Below are 16,862 nucleotides of genomic sequence, written 5' to 3'. Positions count from 1 at the left end.
GAGTTTCCCATAAATGCAGAAGCAAGGGGAGTCCCTAAAAAAAAAAAATAAAAGCACTATAATAATGTTACCCCCAAAACATCATGTAGAAGTGATCTCTGGGCTTTGCTATGAGTACACGGGCGGGGGTTGGGGGGCGCAAGCTGACAGCCATTGGGACTACAGCAAATACAACCTAATACCAGTTGTTCCCAATGAGATTTTCCTTTCCTCAGAAGAAATAACCTTGACTTCTGGGATGTGCAATTGACTGGTGTCCTGTACTTAATATTCTTTTTTTCCAGGTGATTCACATAACAGGCCGGCTTCGCCTCAGAGTGTCGCTGTCCCACGGGAGGACCGTCCCCAGCCAAATCATGGGCCTCGTGGTGGTGGCCCATGCCTTGCCTCCCCCTACCATCAATGAAGTCAGAATTGACTGCCATATGTTCGTCACTCGAGTAAACATGGACCTCAATATCATTTACTGTGAAAATAGGTACTTTGTTTTCATGTTTGTTTGCCCATTGCACACTGCCCGTTGGGGAAGGTTTGTTTTTGGCTGCCTGAAAGATTTTACTTTCCCAGTGAGGCTCATTGTAAATCCTGATCTTGTTTTTAATGGCTGTTTGGACTGACACCAAACATGCTTTTTATCTGAAATTTACATTGCTCCCCTGATTTACATTTGGGACAACAATTGAATGAATTGGGTACCCAGACATCCATCCACTATAAAGAAGGACCATTTTGGCTGAGGACCCAAGGAGAGAGCAGGGCTGGGATGTTATTGGCAAAATGATGCAGTGGAAGGCATCTCCTGTGCCTCGGGGTGACCTGCTTCCCACTAATTCAAGGGCCTCACCTCCTGACGGACAGTGCCCTCACAGACATTTAGTGCAGGACAGATGAGAATCTGTGGCTCCCAGAGGAAATCTGCTGCAAAAGGAATTTGCAACACTATTAAATAAAACTTTGTCATCCCGAGGAGTTCGCTTTTATAAATTAAAAAAAGATGACTCATCCTAGAAATGAGTTGGCAGTTCTTCCCCGAGACTGAGCTTTTACAAAAGGGGCTTTTTAGCCTCTGGTTTGAAAGTTCACTTTTTCCATTAAGCACAAAGCAAGGGACGGAGATCGAAGACGGGGCACCTTACAGACCTTTCACCTGGAAGTCACCAGCCCATCTGACTGATGTGAGGAGACAATCGGGATGCAGAGGGCGGGGAGGAAAGGCGCTGCCTGTATGTCTGTCTTGGGAAGGCAGCGTGGCAAGTGTGTCCATCTCCTGGTGTTTCAAGAATTAGTGGGGCGGTTGAGGACACTTTGGGGCCATAGACTGTTGTCAAAGTCCCCTGAGCCCTGTGAATGCCTTCAGAGGGGAAACAAAAGAGAAGAGTGGTCAAGCGGCTTGGGTAATTGACCTCTCCAGAGCCTAGGCCAGGAGAAGGGCCCAAAGTGCCTGCATCCACCCAGTCCACTGGGAATTTCTACTAAAGGTGAAATCACTTTTGGAATGGTCTCCTATTTCCAGCCAGGGACTGACTGAGAGGAAGAATTTACCCGAGCTCTGAGGCTCAACAGTGTAGACAGTCGCATGAACTTGTCCCCATAGTTCGATAAGTCATTCTGAATCTGCTCGCATTTTTTGTGACTGTACACTGGGGTGCGTTGCCAGTGTTCTGGAGAGGACACATGAGGTCGGGAAAGACAAGTTAGCGATTGGTAGGAGTGGGTATCTACGAACCGTGGCCGCTGACCTTGGCCAGCTGTGTCTCAGGTCAGGCTGCTCCGTAGGTAAGGGCTAGTGCTGCATCTGTCAGCATGAGCAAGCTTGATTTGAAGAGGGGAATTCACAACCCTGACCTAGCAACATCCTGGGAGGTGTTTCATTCTCCTAATTTTCTTTTAGTGGTCAGGGCGAATTGTAAAGAACCAATTGGGATAGCCATATGCACACACAATGGAAGAACACAATTAAGTACATACAAAGCCAGTTAGCCTCTAAGTAAGCTGTGGGACGCCAGAGGAGACCAAACTAGGGAGACACAATGCCAGAGGAACACACCTCAGGCTTGGTTCAGCCTCATCATCACCACACCTTCCAAAAATTGATGCTTCTACTCAACTGCCAAATTTCCAATGGTTGTCCTGTCCCAAAATGCCACAGATTTTCATTGTTCTGATCAAGTGACTGATTTTTTTAAAAAACAGGCTCTCAATGTCCCTTTCTAACAATTGAGATTATTTTCTGTGACCGGCTCTTAGCTTTTTTCTCCCATGCCCCCCTCAAAAAAAACAAACAAACAAAAAACAAAACCCAAAACAGACAAACAAAAAAACCTCTGTCAACTAATCTAATGCATCATTGTTTCCCAAATGAAGATGACAGCAATTCTAAAATAAAGTCCCTTATTAAAGAATAATTGCATATTTGGTTTACTGAAAAACTGCCATGTGACAAGCTATGGGCACTGCTAAGGCACCACTAAGCCTGACGTTATTTACAGGTGAGGGAACTGAGGACCCAGAAGGATGGCCGCTCTTCTGGCCTGCCACTCACAGACCTTGATTAAGAATTTCTTTTCTGCTGTTCTGGTCACGTGCACCGCAACAGGCTCTGGTCCACTGAAAGGGCTTGATCCTGATTTCGTTGAAGGTGTTCATTCAAATAAAGAATTAACCAGAGAATGCCTCCCCCAAAGAATGGCCTAGCTTTTTCCTAGGGTTTATTATTTAATTAGAAAATTGTTAACTGGGAACTAAGCTTGCTCCTTTGCAATTCTTCTGCAGTCTTTAGGATGGCCCAGGGCAAAGCAAACATCTAATGCTCTCAGGAACTGGCAGATTTCACAGACACCAAGGAGGGTCTTTTAATGACATCCTGCCTCCCCTTTGTGTGTGCAAGCACAGAGATGGGGTGTTAACTGTCCTTGGGAAACAAACTAACAAACTGAACAACAGATCTGTTTTGTGTCACAAACGCTCTGAGAGTTCCTTTTCATCTCCCCCCAAGGAATCTTCTCTCACTAAGGATTCGAGTTTGGCCAAAAAATTATTTCAATCACTAGACATTGAAAAATCCACTCACCTCATGGAGTAGTATATTTTAATTATACTCCATAGCTTGCTTGCTTGCTTTATATATTTATTTATTTGGTTTGAGACATGGTCTCACTACATAGCCCTGGCTGTCCTGAGACTCACTATGTAGACCAGGCTAGCCTCAAAGTCACAGAGCTCCCTCTGCCTCTGCCTCCCAGGTGCTAGAATTACAAGCATGTACCACCATGCCCAGCTAACTCCATGCCATCCTTGTACCACCATTCCTTGTTATTTTCCTGCCTAGTGGGTCAGGCCTAATTCCCCAGTACTAATCTCATGACTCTTAAAGGGTGACGTTTCTATATATTTGCCTTACATTTGAATAGATCCTAGTCGTACATATTTTTTAAAGGGACAATAGAATAAGTTAAACAAAATCTATTTTTACCAACCAAAATGAGTGAAACAGAAGGCAGTAAGCATTTTATACATGTCTCTATAAATAAAGCAGATGCCCCTACGTGCTTTATAGTTTGGATTCTGTCTTCCTCTGTCCTGCCCGAGGACACCGGACAATCAACTCAGGCATGGGTACGTACATACTGTCAAGTGCAGGCCCAGAAGTGCTGCTGAAGCGCTTTAAAAGTTCCTGTGTAGGATCTACCACAAAGTACCAGTTAAAAGAGGCAGGAGTGAAAGCTGAGCTCCCAAATGACTGAGACTAAAAAAGATAACACCCCCAGGCATCTGTATGTCTCAGCATTTAAATTATATCCCTTGAAATGCCAATTTGGACTTTGTGCCAAGAAGCAGTTGAATCCCTTTTTCATGGAAATAACCAACAGAAGACCAATCTGCTGAAATGAAAGGTGTCTCTAATCATTCGGTATAAACATAACATGTTTTTATTTTATTATGTAACCTTGAATTATCTTGTCCTGTAATGAGGATCTTGCATTGTTACAGTTCCCCAATAATTTCATGGAATTACGTTGTCTAAATGTACATTCTGGTGCCAAGGAAAAACCCCACCTAATTACTTAAATGCAATTGCTTGATCTAGCACATATCCAAAATTTGAAGAAGGAAAAAAAAAACCATGTTGTTATACTCCACAGACATATCCCTGCTGAGAGCATTTGCTCAAAGGGCCTTGTCCTCACAGGTACATGGCACGATGGAAGTGTTGCTAGACCAGCTCCATGCATTATTTGACAGTCTCGCTAGTCTCCTCCTCTCTGAGTTCCAGCCTGTGTTGTTCTCTTCATAGGATTAGTGATTACATGGATCTGACCCCTGTAGACATCGTAGGAAAAAGATGCTACCACTTCATCCATGCCGAAGACGTGGAAGGCATCAGGCACAGCCACCTGGACTGTAAGTACCTCTATAGGGGAGGAGCCCATGCAGTCTGACATCATGGGGGGCTCAAGGCTGACTTGCCCCTTCATGTCACCTGTCTATATCTGAAACGACTCTCACACAGTGAGAGACAGTGAGATATAAATAATTTCAACTGGCATTGGTGTTATATTGAAAGCCGGACCTGGGGCCCAGAGAAATTGTGGGCTCTGTGGCCACGCGTCTAGAATTGTGTGGCCTCTTGTGCTTTCTCTCACAGGAAGTAGAGAGAACCTCTGTCTTAAACTCCTCCTTGACCCTTTCATTTCCCAAGACAGCAATTGCCGCTTTGAAATTTGTTGTTTCTGTTTCAAACCATACGTGGGAGACGACAAGTTCAAATAGGCCAGAGCCTCGTAAAAATGCCTGCTTGCCTGGCCACAAAAACTGGGCGAGGGCAAAGTCCTGAGGGCCAGGGGAAGAACGCCGCACATGAACAGCACATGTCAATGACAGTCTCTTTCTAAAAAGGCTCGGACAGAGGAGCTCCCGGCTCGCAGTCCCTGGGAATCAGGGCCTGGTCTTCATTCCTTGAGTCTTGCTCTGGGCTCCTGGCCTCAGACTGAACTCAAAGAGATCTCCTGTAGGATGGGAGCAGGAGGAGCGCACTCTGGTTGAGTCTAAGCAACAACTGGCATACAGACTCACTCGGCAAGTCTGTTTCTCTCAGAGTCCACCAGCCTGTTTCTGCACAGAAGCTCCCTCTTCCAAGCATACAACCGTTCTACAGACTTCCTAAAGGACCAGCCCTTCCAGCTACATTCTCCGAAGGTTCTACACAGCTCAGAAGCCCGACTTGCAGTGCAGACAAGGTGCTACCAATGAAATAGTCCACCTCGAGGTGAACGCTTTATGTCACAAAGACCAGCATGGTAGCCTTTGCCCCTTCTTATTACAGAAGAGAAGAGCTACTATTCCCCTAGATATCAATTCTTCACTCTCAGCTCAGCTCTTCAAAGCCTGATGGAGACTGAGCAAGGCCGAGCCCCTGCGTGGTTAACATTGTGTTACTGTGCTTTTAGCTCTACGTTAGCAACACTGACATGGGACCAAATTCAATGTCAGATTCTGTGTATCTGTGTCTCTGGGCCTAGCCTGGCTACAGGCTGCTCTCCAGTACAGTCTACTCCCAACTCCGGGCACGTGCCTCGATATCACTCCCCAGGGAGTCAGGGAACACACTTGTTGCTAAGAATGAATGGGTGTTATGTATCACAGAAGCAGATGGCTCTTCAATTAATTGGGGAGGAAAATGATGCTGTTTCCTGAACAGAAACATCAGGTTCTTTGTTGCTGGGAATTCAGAGGCGGGGGGGGGGGGGGATGTAGAAAATACAGACCTCCAAAGGGACCACCGGATGTATTTCTGGATACCACAGGCCAGAGGTATAGACTTTTAAAATGAATATATTGCCTTCAAGATACTACCCTGCCTCATGTTGGTGAGGAGGAGGGTACAGGGGTTGGGGGGGGGGGGGTGAGAGCAGGGATTGCTTTCTCATTTGGGAGCTTTAATTAAGGTCGAACCTCAGAGACATGGTTCTGATTTTTAAGGAACTTTGACGTCCTTGGGCCTTATTTGGCAAACACCATGTTGTTTCTCTCAGACTTGATATACAAGTTAAAGAAACGCAGTTCCTGTGGCATGCAAGACCATGCCGCTTACTCCCTTCTTCCCAAGAGGCAGCAGTCTCCAACAAATGTGCTTGATGTCATTTTTTTCCCCCAGCCACTCTTGTCTTATTTTCAGTAGCCAGAATAATATAAAAGTGCTGGAAAATAAATGACACTACCACCCACCATTATGCAGTTCTCCTAATTTCTCTGCTGTCTGGCCAGCTAATAAACAGAGAAAGTATGCTTTCACATTCTCTGATTTTTTCCCCCATTATTTGATATTGACATATTGGCTATTGCTTTATGAGTTAGCCTACTAACAATGATTGAGTTTGCTCTTTTAACTCATATACATTACTCCTCATTTTGAGTTCTTTTAATAACCTCAAACACATTGAAAACCAAATAGAATGAGCTGGTAATTCTGCACAGTAAAATATACTTCACATGTGTAGCTACCGTGCTGTGGAGTAACCTCACAATGTCAAGTAGCACACAATTAGTCAAAACTGTGGGGGGAGGAAAAGGACTGTTTTGATCCTGCAGAATTTTGATCCTAATCAGATTGAAATTCCAGTGTTCTTGTAGAGCTTAATATCTTCAATCACTCACACACACACACACACACACACACACACACACACACACGCACACATACACACACGCACACATCAAGCTGATTCCAATGTCAGGTTTTGCATTCTGTGACTGAAGTAAGATGCTGAAATATACAAATGCATCTCGCTTGGTACAATAAACATTAACATCATTATAAAGTAAGATTGAGTTTAAAATTGTGTGATGGAATGTCTGATGTTTACCTAATTCTCAGACCAAAGCCAGCCCAGTAACAAAATGACAGAGCATGTAATAAGTCTTGGTTGTGTAAACACTGGAAGAAAAGGCAAGGAGCCAGCACAGCATCTTGCTTGTCCAAAGCCCTAGGCTATTACTGAAGGGGGCCTCAACTGTGCCCTCCTGGCAGGAGAAGGTCACAGTGACATAGAATCAGTTCAAGAATAAGATAGAATTCTAAAACAAAGGGATGGTTAAAAAATAAACCACATTAACTATTTAGCTTTTCTTCCTAGAGCTATTGGCACAGACCCTGGTTCTGTCTGTGAAAGGCGGGTTTTAGACATCTGATCATACTTCAGATATTCTGATACCTGACTTGTGCTCTGAGTCATAGATAAGACTTAAAGAAAAGGGGGCTCAGCCATCTCTGAGGACTAGAAAGAAATCCTATCTTTATCATTGTCATCTCTTCTTAGCATAGGTGTCTGTGAATCTGTAAATGAACTTGTCCTTAGAATCAGAAAAGTAAAGAGGGCTCTTAGCTGTACCAGGATCAGATGCTCTGATAAGGAGCCAAGAACACGGCCCCACCAGCTTCCAACTGGGCAAGTTCAAGATGCCTAGTGTTAGCAAGATAGATCTCAACACACAGAGCCACATTGCTAGAAGGCTTTGGTGGCTCACATCTGGAATCCCTGTAGAGAGACTGAGGCAGGAGGATTACCAGGAGTTCAAGTTCTGTCTACCTAGTGACCATGGTTCTAAAGTCAAGAGAGTTCCAGGTCTGCTTATTTCTCACTGGGACAAAAGACCTTTTTAACTTCTTTTCATTCAGCTCAGTTTCATTGGTTCTTCGGGTCAAATGGACTAAATCAGCATTTCACAGTTTGAATTTTAAACTGCAGATGGTAGTGATTATTTGGGGGACCTTTCTATCTCCACTGCCCTCCAGTCTTCCATTGCTTAAGAGACAGTGACCTAGAGATGACCATCCATGTCATCTGGATAATGTGTTCCTGCTACCTAGACCATCTGGGTCACCCTTGAATTATGAGATGTTTCAGCACCGAACGTTATGTCTGCCTATAACCTGAACCTTAGACGGCTAAGCCAGATGCAGGCATGTGCTTCGCACTTGTCTCTCTCCCTACTAACAAAGCCATTGCCTCGGGTCTGATGCAACCTCTAGGGTTCGTCCTGAGTCAAGTCAGCAACTCTTAAACCTTAAACAGAGACGTGTCTTTCTTTCACTTCATGACATTGTGTTCTACCAAGACTCAAGACTCTGCAACTGTACACAGTGGCAGTTTCCCCTTGCTAGACCCTTATCCACAGTGGGAAAACAAACAAACAAACAAACAAGCAAACAAAATCTCTGAAAGTCTTTACAGAGACACAAAAGGCCTGCCCTGTTGCCTACTAGACCAAATAGAGATAAATCATGGCTGACCCAGGATACTAGAGGGTGGATGTTTTAAAAGTACACGGTAGCCAAAGTGTTTGCTTCTTAATACAATCTTTAGCAAAATGAATATACAGCTACCTGGCATAATGCATTCCATGCTGCTGTGCATCAATAACCCCTACACTTCCCTCCTGAAGGCGTCGCATCGCCAAATGCAAGCAGACTGCTTAATGCAGGACTAATTAGTATATCCCCTTCCCGTCTGCAGGCCCTCCATTGTAATTCCTTCCCAGCTCATTTTTTTCTACAACTAAGCATCAATCAAAGTAAGTGCCCTGCCTGCCTAGGCAACACAAGATGTCCTCCATGCATTTGTCATCTGCCACACAAACAAAGGGGGAATTTAATTGTTGATTTGGGTATGCAGCCATAGCTCACAGGAAAAGGGAGCTGCGAGTGAGGGAAGAAGGGAAAGAATAAAGTTTGATGGGTGGGCCAGATACAGATCGCACCAGGCGCTTTCCGCTGTTTCCTGATCTCACAGCTTCTTCTGGGTTAGGTCTTCAGGGAGTTAGCTACCTGGCCACTGCTGGGCTTTTTCCCAAAGCAAGTGATTTTTTTTTCCTCCCCTCCTTTATGAATATGAAAATTCCCATGGAAGGAAATTCACTGAGTAGCTATCACAGCTGTCTCTCTTCCAGAAGCCAAGCCAGCCTGCATCACTGCCTGTGGGTTAGCTGCAGAGGCTGCCATGGACAGCAAGAGCACACCCAAGTTTTAGGCAGCGATTGGTCAGGGTTAGCATTTTTATATCTTTCTTCTTGGGGCCAGTGCTGATTTGGGCTTTTCAAGTCCATGGCAGGCAAGTAAAGAGAACAAGGCCAGCAAGCCGGCAGCTCACCAGCCGAGTGCTTGTCCCACTTGTCGCCCTGTTCAGAGGGCAGTGTGGACATGTGCAAGGAGCTTATAGATGTGCAAGACTTCAGGCCTATGCCAAATCTACTGACTCACAATCCAGGGTTTGTAAGTGTACGACCACAGCCAGCTCTTCACACTGAAGACTGAGCAGTACTGAGCATGCTAGCATTCTAGAAAGAACTATGCTATAAGGAGTAAATACAAACCAACTAATCATGTGAGGCTCATTTTCCTCTAGATTTGGAGTGGGTTTTGATGATGACAGTGGCGTGTGAGCACAGTTCAAACGAAATGAGTATATAATTGTTTGATAAACTTGACTTTTAAGAAAATGAGAAACTAGGACTGGAAAACGATTCAGTGACTAAAAGCCCTTGCTAGTTTTGCAGAGGCCCTGGGTTTGACTCCCAGCGCCCACATGGTGGCTAACAACTATCTGTAATTCCATTTCCAGGGGGTCCAACACCCTCTTCTGACCTCTGCAGGCATCTCATGCTTATGGCATACATGTATATATACACAGGCAAACCATCCACACTACATTAAAAGTAATGGTATATAGCTTAGGAAGGAAAAGGAAATCTTTGATGTTTCTTCTCCCCCAGGGTAATAGTTTCCTATGAATACTTTATTACACGTGTGAATTAGAGTAGGGATACCGTGCCCATTCACCTTCATGTAACATTTCTGACTACTTACCGTATACAACACCTTGTGGTATTACTAGAAGGTTTAAAAATAAAGTATTCAGAAAGCTTACATACTGACGGGGAAGACAGTGTGAGACAGCGAACTCTGAATATATAACATAAAAATGAAGAGGATTAAGATGTATAAGTAAAATTCAGAGACCCCAGAGGTCGTGGCATCCGAAGGGAAGATGGAAACGAAGCCCCAGTGGAGGCACACAGGCACACTTTCCCCAGCCCTAGAAACATGATGGGGGAAAGCCAAGATGGCAGGAGATATGGGGGAGTACCAAGGGCATTTCAGGAGAAGAAATGTATAGAGCAGCGTGGAATACAAACTTTCTTTCCTTAAGAGCAAGCTACAACTTTGATTTAACTGATCAGTTCAATTCTCTAGCAGACTCCTGCCCCTTATTGCTAGTTCAAGTAGTGGCTACATTTGGTTTTGTTTTGTTTTGTTTTGTTTTTTTAATTCAACAACATCAAAAATAGTCCTTAAAAAATAGCTTTTATAAAACATGATCCAGAAAAAAAATTAACACTTGCAAATCATCCATTTCACCTAAGTCAACTAGCCTAAATAGAATCTACTCCATCACTTTCTTATCATACCATCTAGCCTTGATCTTTTGTGAGTCATCTTTATATTTCCCTTAAAACAACAGCCAGAATATTGGAAACGGTCTTTCAGGCTGTGTTTAGGTCCAGTTGAGCAGCATAGAATTTAGTTCATGCATGAGGCTAGTATACAACAGTTTACCTGCAGTTGTGAGGTTAACCAACCCTCCTAATCAATGCACACATCCTGCCTGGCTTTATGGAGTTTTGCACGGGGCATATCAACTCAAGCATTCCTTATTCCACATGACAAAGACCCAAGTTAAATGGCATAAGCTTTTTTCATAACTGTCTTCTTTTTTCCAGACAGGGTTTTTCTGTGTAGCCTTGACTGTCCTTTGTAGACCAGGCTGGCCTCGAACTCAGAGATCCACCTGCCTCTGCCTCCTGAGTGCTGGGATTAAAGCATGCACCACCACTGCCCAGCTCTTCCTAACTGTCCTATTTATGTCCTCATGATCAAGTAGCTCCCATACCCAACAACTATCACTCCACAGAATAGTTAGTCCCTGGCTGTGCTTATGTTTGAGAAGGCAGACATTCCCAGAGCCTCTCACCAGTGGAGAGACGTCCCCTGTGTCTCCTTGTCCTGCATGTCATCGTGCGCACACCTAAGCCACAAGCTGCCCTAAGGGTATAATCACTACTTGTGGTGCCACTGTTCCTTGTCACTTTGGAGAAGGCCATAAAGACAAAACACAAAGTTCTTCTATCTAGAAGTGGAGGGTGGGGGTAGTAGGGACCCTCCAGTAGATGATTAGCAATGGCTGCAGTGTGAGAGTATCATGTTTTCATGAGAAAATGTCGCATAAATGAAATATAACTGATTTGTAATGCAAAACATCTGTGCCTCATATGCCAAAGCTTCTTTATAAAGATGTTTAAGGTTTAACAAAATGACTACGTCCAGCAATGTAGGGTGGTCCACTGAGGATAGACAGGTCCATTTCATTCCTTCTGCCCCCTTTACCTCTGCTTTAATCTCTGACCCTCTATCACCTGTAATGTTTTAAGGTGAGGACTTCACTCGTAACTATTTGCCCTTTAGCAGATGTCCCATGCCATTTTCCATATAGTTGTCAGCATTATAAACCAAGAGTGAAAGTGAGAAGCCTCCCTCCATTCAAAGGCAACTGGAGAGAAATCTCTATTGAAGAGTGAAACTAATGACCGTTCAGTGAGGTCAACTGCCCAATGTCAGGGCAGGCCCTGATGAGCGTGGATTGACTCCACTGTCCGTCAGTGGGCAAGCTCATGGACAGGCTGTTTACCATCATCTCCTACCCCTAACACAGAGTAGCACTCAAAAGCAAAACAGTCTTCCTGGGGATTGGAGAAATCTACCATTTCCTTATTCCTGGCCAGAATCCTTTCTTGGTGCCATGCTGAGGACTTCTTTTAATAGCAAATCTTTTCTAAAAGGAAAGCACACTGGCCAGAAAAACACTGTCCCTCAGTGTTTTAGGTTGGTAGAGGCAGGTATGAATAGTACTGAAACTCTCTGGTTGGATTAAAAACAGCTTGGGAAAAAAAAAACTCTGAGGGTTGTAGAGGTGGCCCAGTGGTCAGTAACACAGCTCTTCCAGAGGTCCAGGGTTTGATTCCCAGCACCCACCTAATGGATCACAACCGGCTGTCTGTAACTCCAAGGCCAGGTGACCCACAGACACGAGACATACCTGTGGTGCACACACATGTATGAGGGGAAAGCACTCATACATGTACAATTGAAAAAATAAATAAGCTCTGAGACCTCATGTCACTCATGTTGCCAGTCCTTTGATTCTTTCTGTCTGAGAACACCACACCAATGCCAACAAGGTTTAAAAGCCTTGGACTCCAATTCTGTACGTTATCACGAAGATGGGGGAAATTTATTTTTTAAATTGAACAAATAGACGTGTCCTAAATCAATGAAAAGTTTTCTGCATGATTCAATATTAGCAGTTAATAAAGGTCTATCAATTGGCAGGGCGAGAGGACACAACCTCTTCTGAGGCCATAAACCACAGCTGGTGGCTCAGGCAGGGCCTGTCATTAGTGTGTTCAAGGGGATCCATACTTGATGTATAGTCATTCACAGAACATCCATGGGTCCTTTGTCTTTAAGCTTGGAACTCCCGTTAAATATCAAATCTCATCCAACTTGACCAAGTATTGCTCAGCATATAGATTTACAAAAAAGAAAGCGAGGGGAGGGGAACCAATGTGTGGACGCTTACCAGCTAAGACATAGCTAGCACGCTAATTGCAAAATCTATAGGAAAGTATGCCTGACACCAAAGCCTCACTTGATCCTCTGAGCAGTTCTAAATGAAAATCTGTCTCCAACGCAAGTAAATAAAGCATTCAGCACAGTCTCCGGCTACAGTGCTGTGTCTCCCGTGGATTTTAACAATGACCTTCCTGTAAGCATCAAGGACTATAACTTTTTAGATAAAGAAATTTGTTCTTGTCTTAAGCTCGCATCAGGTTCATTCCTCTGGTAGCCTACAGTTTTCAAAAGCAGAGGAAAAAGTAATCCAGAATTTTTTTTTTTTTCAAAAAGTCTGTTTCCAGAATGAAGTTCCCTGTCAGCCTGCCTTGGGCCTTAGGTGAAGAAGCAGAGATTAAAGAGTCAGTATTCTTTTTCATGTTTCATCTGCCAGTTTTGTGAATGCAGAAAGAAAACCAGTGGCCACAGCTAAGCACCCAACTGTGGAACTAAGTAGAAAGCCTGATTTTAGTGTGCACACACACACACCCTTACTTAAATACATACACACACACACACACACACACACACACACTCCACTTCAATGCATTCGGAAATCATTTTTGAGTTCCTAGCAAAAGGCACCACTCTCTGTTCCACAGCTATTGATGGAGGTAGCTCGGTGAGAGGGTAAGAGTGCTGCAGATGTGGCCTCCTATCCACACGACAATAATGACGCTCTTTGTTCAGCCGCGGGAATGTGAAGTGTGGCCTCTCCCTCCGATGAGCTCACCATTTCCTAGTTACTCTATGCTTACCTGAATGCACCAAGTATTGCAGCTCCTTAATGCATATGCAAACCTCTAAATGTCCTTTTGTGAGGCACTTGGCTAAATGACTGCTTTGATATGTGTTCTTCTTCTCTTCAGACTGCATTCTATTCTGCTGCTTTCTTCTCTGTGAGACACAAGTAACTGACTATTTAGACTCTGGCTTTGGTTTTGTAAAACTGCCCAACAGGAAGAGACCACATTCTCTCTCCCTCCCTCCCTCCCTCTCTCTCTCTCTCTCTCTCTCTCTCTCTCTCTCTCTCTCTCCCCCTCTCTCTCTTTCTCTCTCTCCCTCTCTCTCTCCCCCTCTCTCTCTCCGTCTCTCTCTCTGTCTCTCTCTCTCTGTCTCTCTCTCCTCTCCCTCTCTTTCCCCCCTCTGCCCCCCCACCCCCTTCATATTTCTGAAGGCAAATTTGTACCGATTTGTTTAGATAACAGATAGATAACCCTGTTGCAGACACTGGCTTCCTTTGCGTCCCTCCAGTCACTGTCTGTGTCTGTGGACAAAGTTTTCGCAAGGAAACTTAAATCCTTCTGTTGGGAACTGTGTGCAGGGACACAGGCATGCCTCATAGCAACAAAGTGTGTGACGTTTGGAGGGAAAGTCACAATTATTTATGAACAGAACATCCTTGTACGCCATCCTACGGTCTCAAGTCAAGAGATCGAGTGGCATTTTAAAAGGACCTTCAGTAAGGCATATCATTCCCCTTTCATTTGAGGGGAGCTATCTGCTATCAAAGGTCACATGTTTTAAAACGTAAGCACTTCACAGTTGGCTGTCAGGTATTGTATTTGCCACTCCCTGCCCAGTTAGGCGTGGGGTAGTGTTTCGACTAAAAGTCAAATGGCCCCTCAGTGGTGGTTCTTTAACTGCTAGGTGGGCAGACCTAGGTCTCAATCTGCTTCCACTGTGCTCCTCACCCAAGTGTAAGGTCAGGGACACAGTTCGTAAACTATAAGGTGACTTCAGTGTGAAAGGTGGGGTGGTGGGGAGGTCTCCCTCAGAACATCAGCCGCCAATGGCTGCTGGTGCTACCCTAGACTACGACTTAAAAAGGAAGAAAATTGTACCTGAACCATTCAAGGTTCTAAGTAGACCTTGGCAAACCTCCTTCTCATGTCTTCATGGATACCATGTAAAAATCTAAGAAAAGGCCATTGAAATTCTCTGAGATCTTTAAATAAAACTAACTCAACAACTACATACCCTTAAAAGATGGAACTCTAAAGATGTTTTGGTATGATCCGTCGGTTCCGTTGACGGATCTTGACAGCAGAATGTGTACCCTTAAGAACAAGATGATGCCAGGACACGTGTCAGCAGTACTCAGGCCACATCTCATGGATGCCACAGGAAAAGTCAACTGGCCTGTGTTTCTCCTCTCCATGTACTTCCTTTTTGTTGCAGTTTGTGTGTGTGGCTGCAAACATACCCCGGGGCTCATTGGCTTGATGAGACGTCGTCTTGAAGAACGGGTAGCTATTTTGAAGGACTGCCATATCAGCTAACTTAGATTGTCCTTATTTCTGGTTTTCTCTAAAAAAAAAAAGGGCCTTTGTGAAGAAGACTGACCTACGTCCTCCCTCATTTCTCCCTACTATTCAAACTATAACTCAAAAATAACAGCAGCAGCAGCTACTAGATAACAGAGAATCAAAAAAAAAAGGGAGGAAGTTTCTTTTTTTTTTTTTTTTTGCATTTTTCAAGTTCTCTAATTTATTACACACTAAAAATCTCCTTCAAACTGGCACCAACGTGGCTTTTCTTCTTGAGCTGATTAGGGCCACATGAGCTCAGGAAAGGCTGTCAGATCCTGCCTCTGGCACAGCTGGAATGATCCAGCTGATTTGCCAGTATGATTCTTTTTCAAGAAATAAGCTTCATCCCAAAGTTACAAATTTACATTCTGTGAGAAGATGTGAGCAAAAAAGTACTCCTGATTCAGTAGAAAAGAAGGCATCGTGGCAACTTCTTTGATGTGAACTTGAAAAACAACAGCAACTTGGTGACATCATGGTCAACATTCCATCCTCTCGTGGAGCTAACGTCTTGTCTTCTCTGTGGATCCTGATGATTCGTGGAGGCCTCATTCAGAAAACTCCAATTTACCAGTCACAACTGAAGACCATAAGAAGATGGTGACCCTTGCTAAATTCTGTTTGCAGAAGATCAGAGCAGTTCGGGGAACAGCATGACCCAGAGAATACTTGTCTTCAGCTGCGCACTATGAGCTCTGGGACCCACTCCTTGGTATTCACCACAGTGACCCAAGGACAGCCACAGCGCTCCCTGGCCCCAAGATGAAGAAATCCTGGCTTTTCAGTCCCTCCCTGGACACCTCTTCACATCAAAGCTCACCTGCCTACCTCTTTTCCATTCAGGGCTTTGTTCTCGCCTTGGCATCCCTGAGCCTGCATTTAATGAAAGACTAGGTTAATGTATTCATGGACCCTAATAAATTTGTATTTATCCTCTCAGCAAATGCCCTTAAGCAAATCAAGCCATCCTACCTCATCTTCTACACATGGCATTGCACCAGTCCTTTGTATTAGAAACGCTGTTTTAGGTCCTTATCTGAAACCTGTCAGAAAGGTTGGTGTTTTAAGTAAGAAAAAGTATAGAGGGTGGGGTGATCTTTTTGTTGATTTTTCACATTTAACTTGATCTTGCAATTTGTTTCTTTATTTACCCTGTTCAGTTCTCTGTACTCTGGATTTGAGGTTTTCTGTTGTGTGTTTGCTTGTTTGTTTGTTGCCTCTTCTGAGTTCCCTTCTGGTCCAGATTCCCCACCTAAGCCATCTCAGTCCATCATTTTTATATGATTTCTGCAGGGTGTCTGTGTGTGTGTGTGTGTGTGTGTGTGTGTGTGTGTGTGTGTGTGTGTGTGTGTGTGTACTTTTTCTGCCTTTGTTAAAAAAATACTAAAAACCAATAGGAATTATTCTGGTTACCACGCATATAGAGTTCGATCATATCACCAACTAGACTGGAGTATGGTGATTTCCTCTGTGAAGAATTGCATAAGCCACTGTCCTCACTTAATAGTTAACCAGGCTGAAAAGCTCTGAGTAAAAACACTTCACGTTGTATGTGACGATGATTTAACAGAAGAGTCCTGTGGCATGCCTGGCACTTCTCCACTTTCTGCCTCAGCTAGGAGTACTGTAGCCTGGGAAGCCACGCATGTGGGATGGCAGAACTTACAGTCACCAACAAAAGGACTGCACAATGCTACCTGTGGAGGCTTGCCATCAAAGGAAAGTGACAGTCCCCAGCCTTCCAGTGGCCTGCACTGTGTGGCAGCTTCAGAAGAAAACTTGCCACTGTGTGAAGCATTCATCAAGGCTTTTTCAAGCAACAGTGA

The 16,862-nt window shown here is 44.2% G+C and overlaps 1 protein-coding gene and 1 long non-coding RNA gene across 20 annotated transcripts in view; one reads left to right on the top strand and one right to left on the bottom strand.

Moving 5' to 3' along the window:
* Positions 1-16,862, top strand: part of NPAS3 (neuronal PAS domain protein 3) — an 836,020-nt gene that overhangs the window by 807,953 nt on the left and 11,205 nt on the right. For all 19 annotated transcript variants that reach the window (XM_084791792.1, XM_084791793.1, XM_084791790.1 and 16 more), the window contains 2 exons: positions 285-478; positions 4,295-4,401. In XM_084791792.1, the coding sequence (XP_084647918.1) occupies positions 285-478; positions 4,295-4,401 (301 nt within the window). The remainder of the gene's footprint in view (positions 1-284; positions 479-4,294; positions 4,402-16,862) is intronic.
* Positions 1,333-16,862, bottom strand: part of LOC311603055 — a 53,340-nt gene continuing 37,810 nt past the window's right edge. The window contains exon 3 of the long non-coding RNA XR_014780938.1: positions 1,333-1,351. This is a non-coding gene — a long non-coding RNA (uncharacterized lncRNA). The remainder of the gene's footprint in view (positions 1,352-16,862) is intronic.

The sequence above is a fragment of the Acomys minous genome, assembly GCF_964271855.1.
Source record: "Acomys minous genome assembly, chromosome: 8".
NCBI classification, from domain to species: domain Eukaryota; kingdom Metazoa; phylum Chordata; class Mammalia; order Rodentia; family Muridae; genus Acomys; species Acomys minous.
The sequence above is the reverse complement of the archived record's forward strand: the minus strand, read 5'-3'. Positions and strand labels throughout refer to the sequence as shown.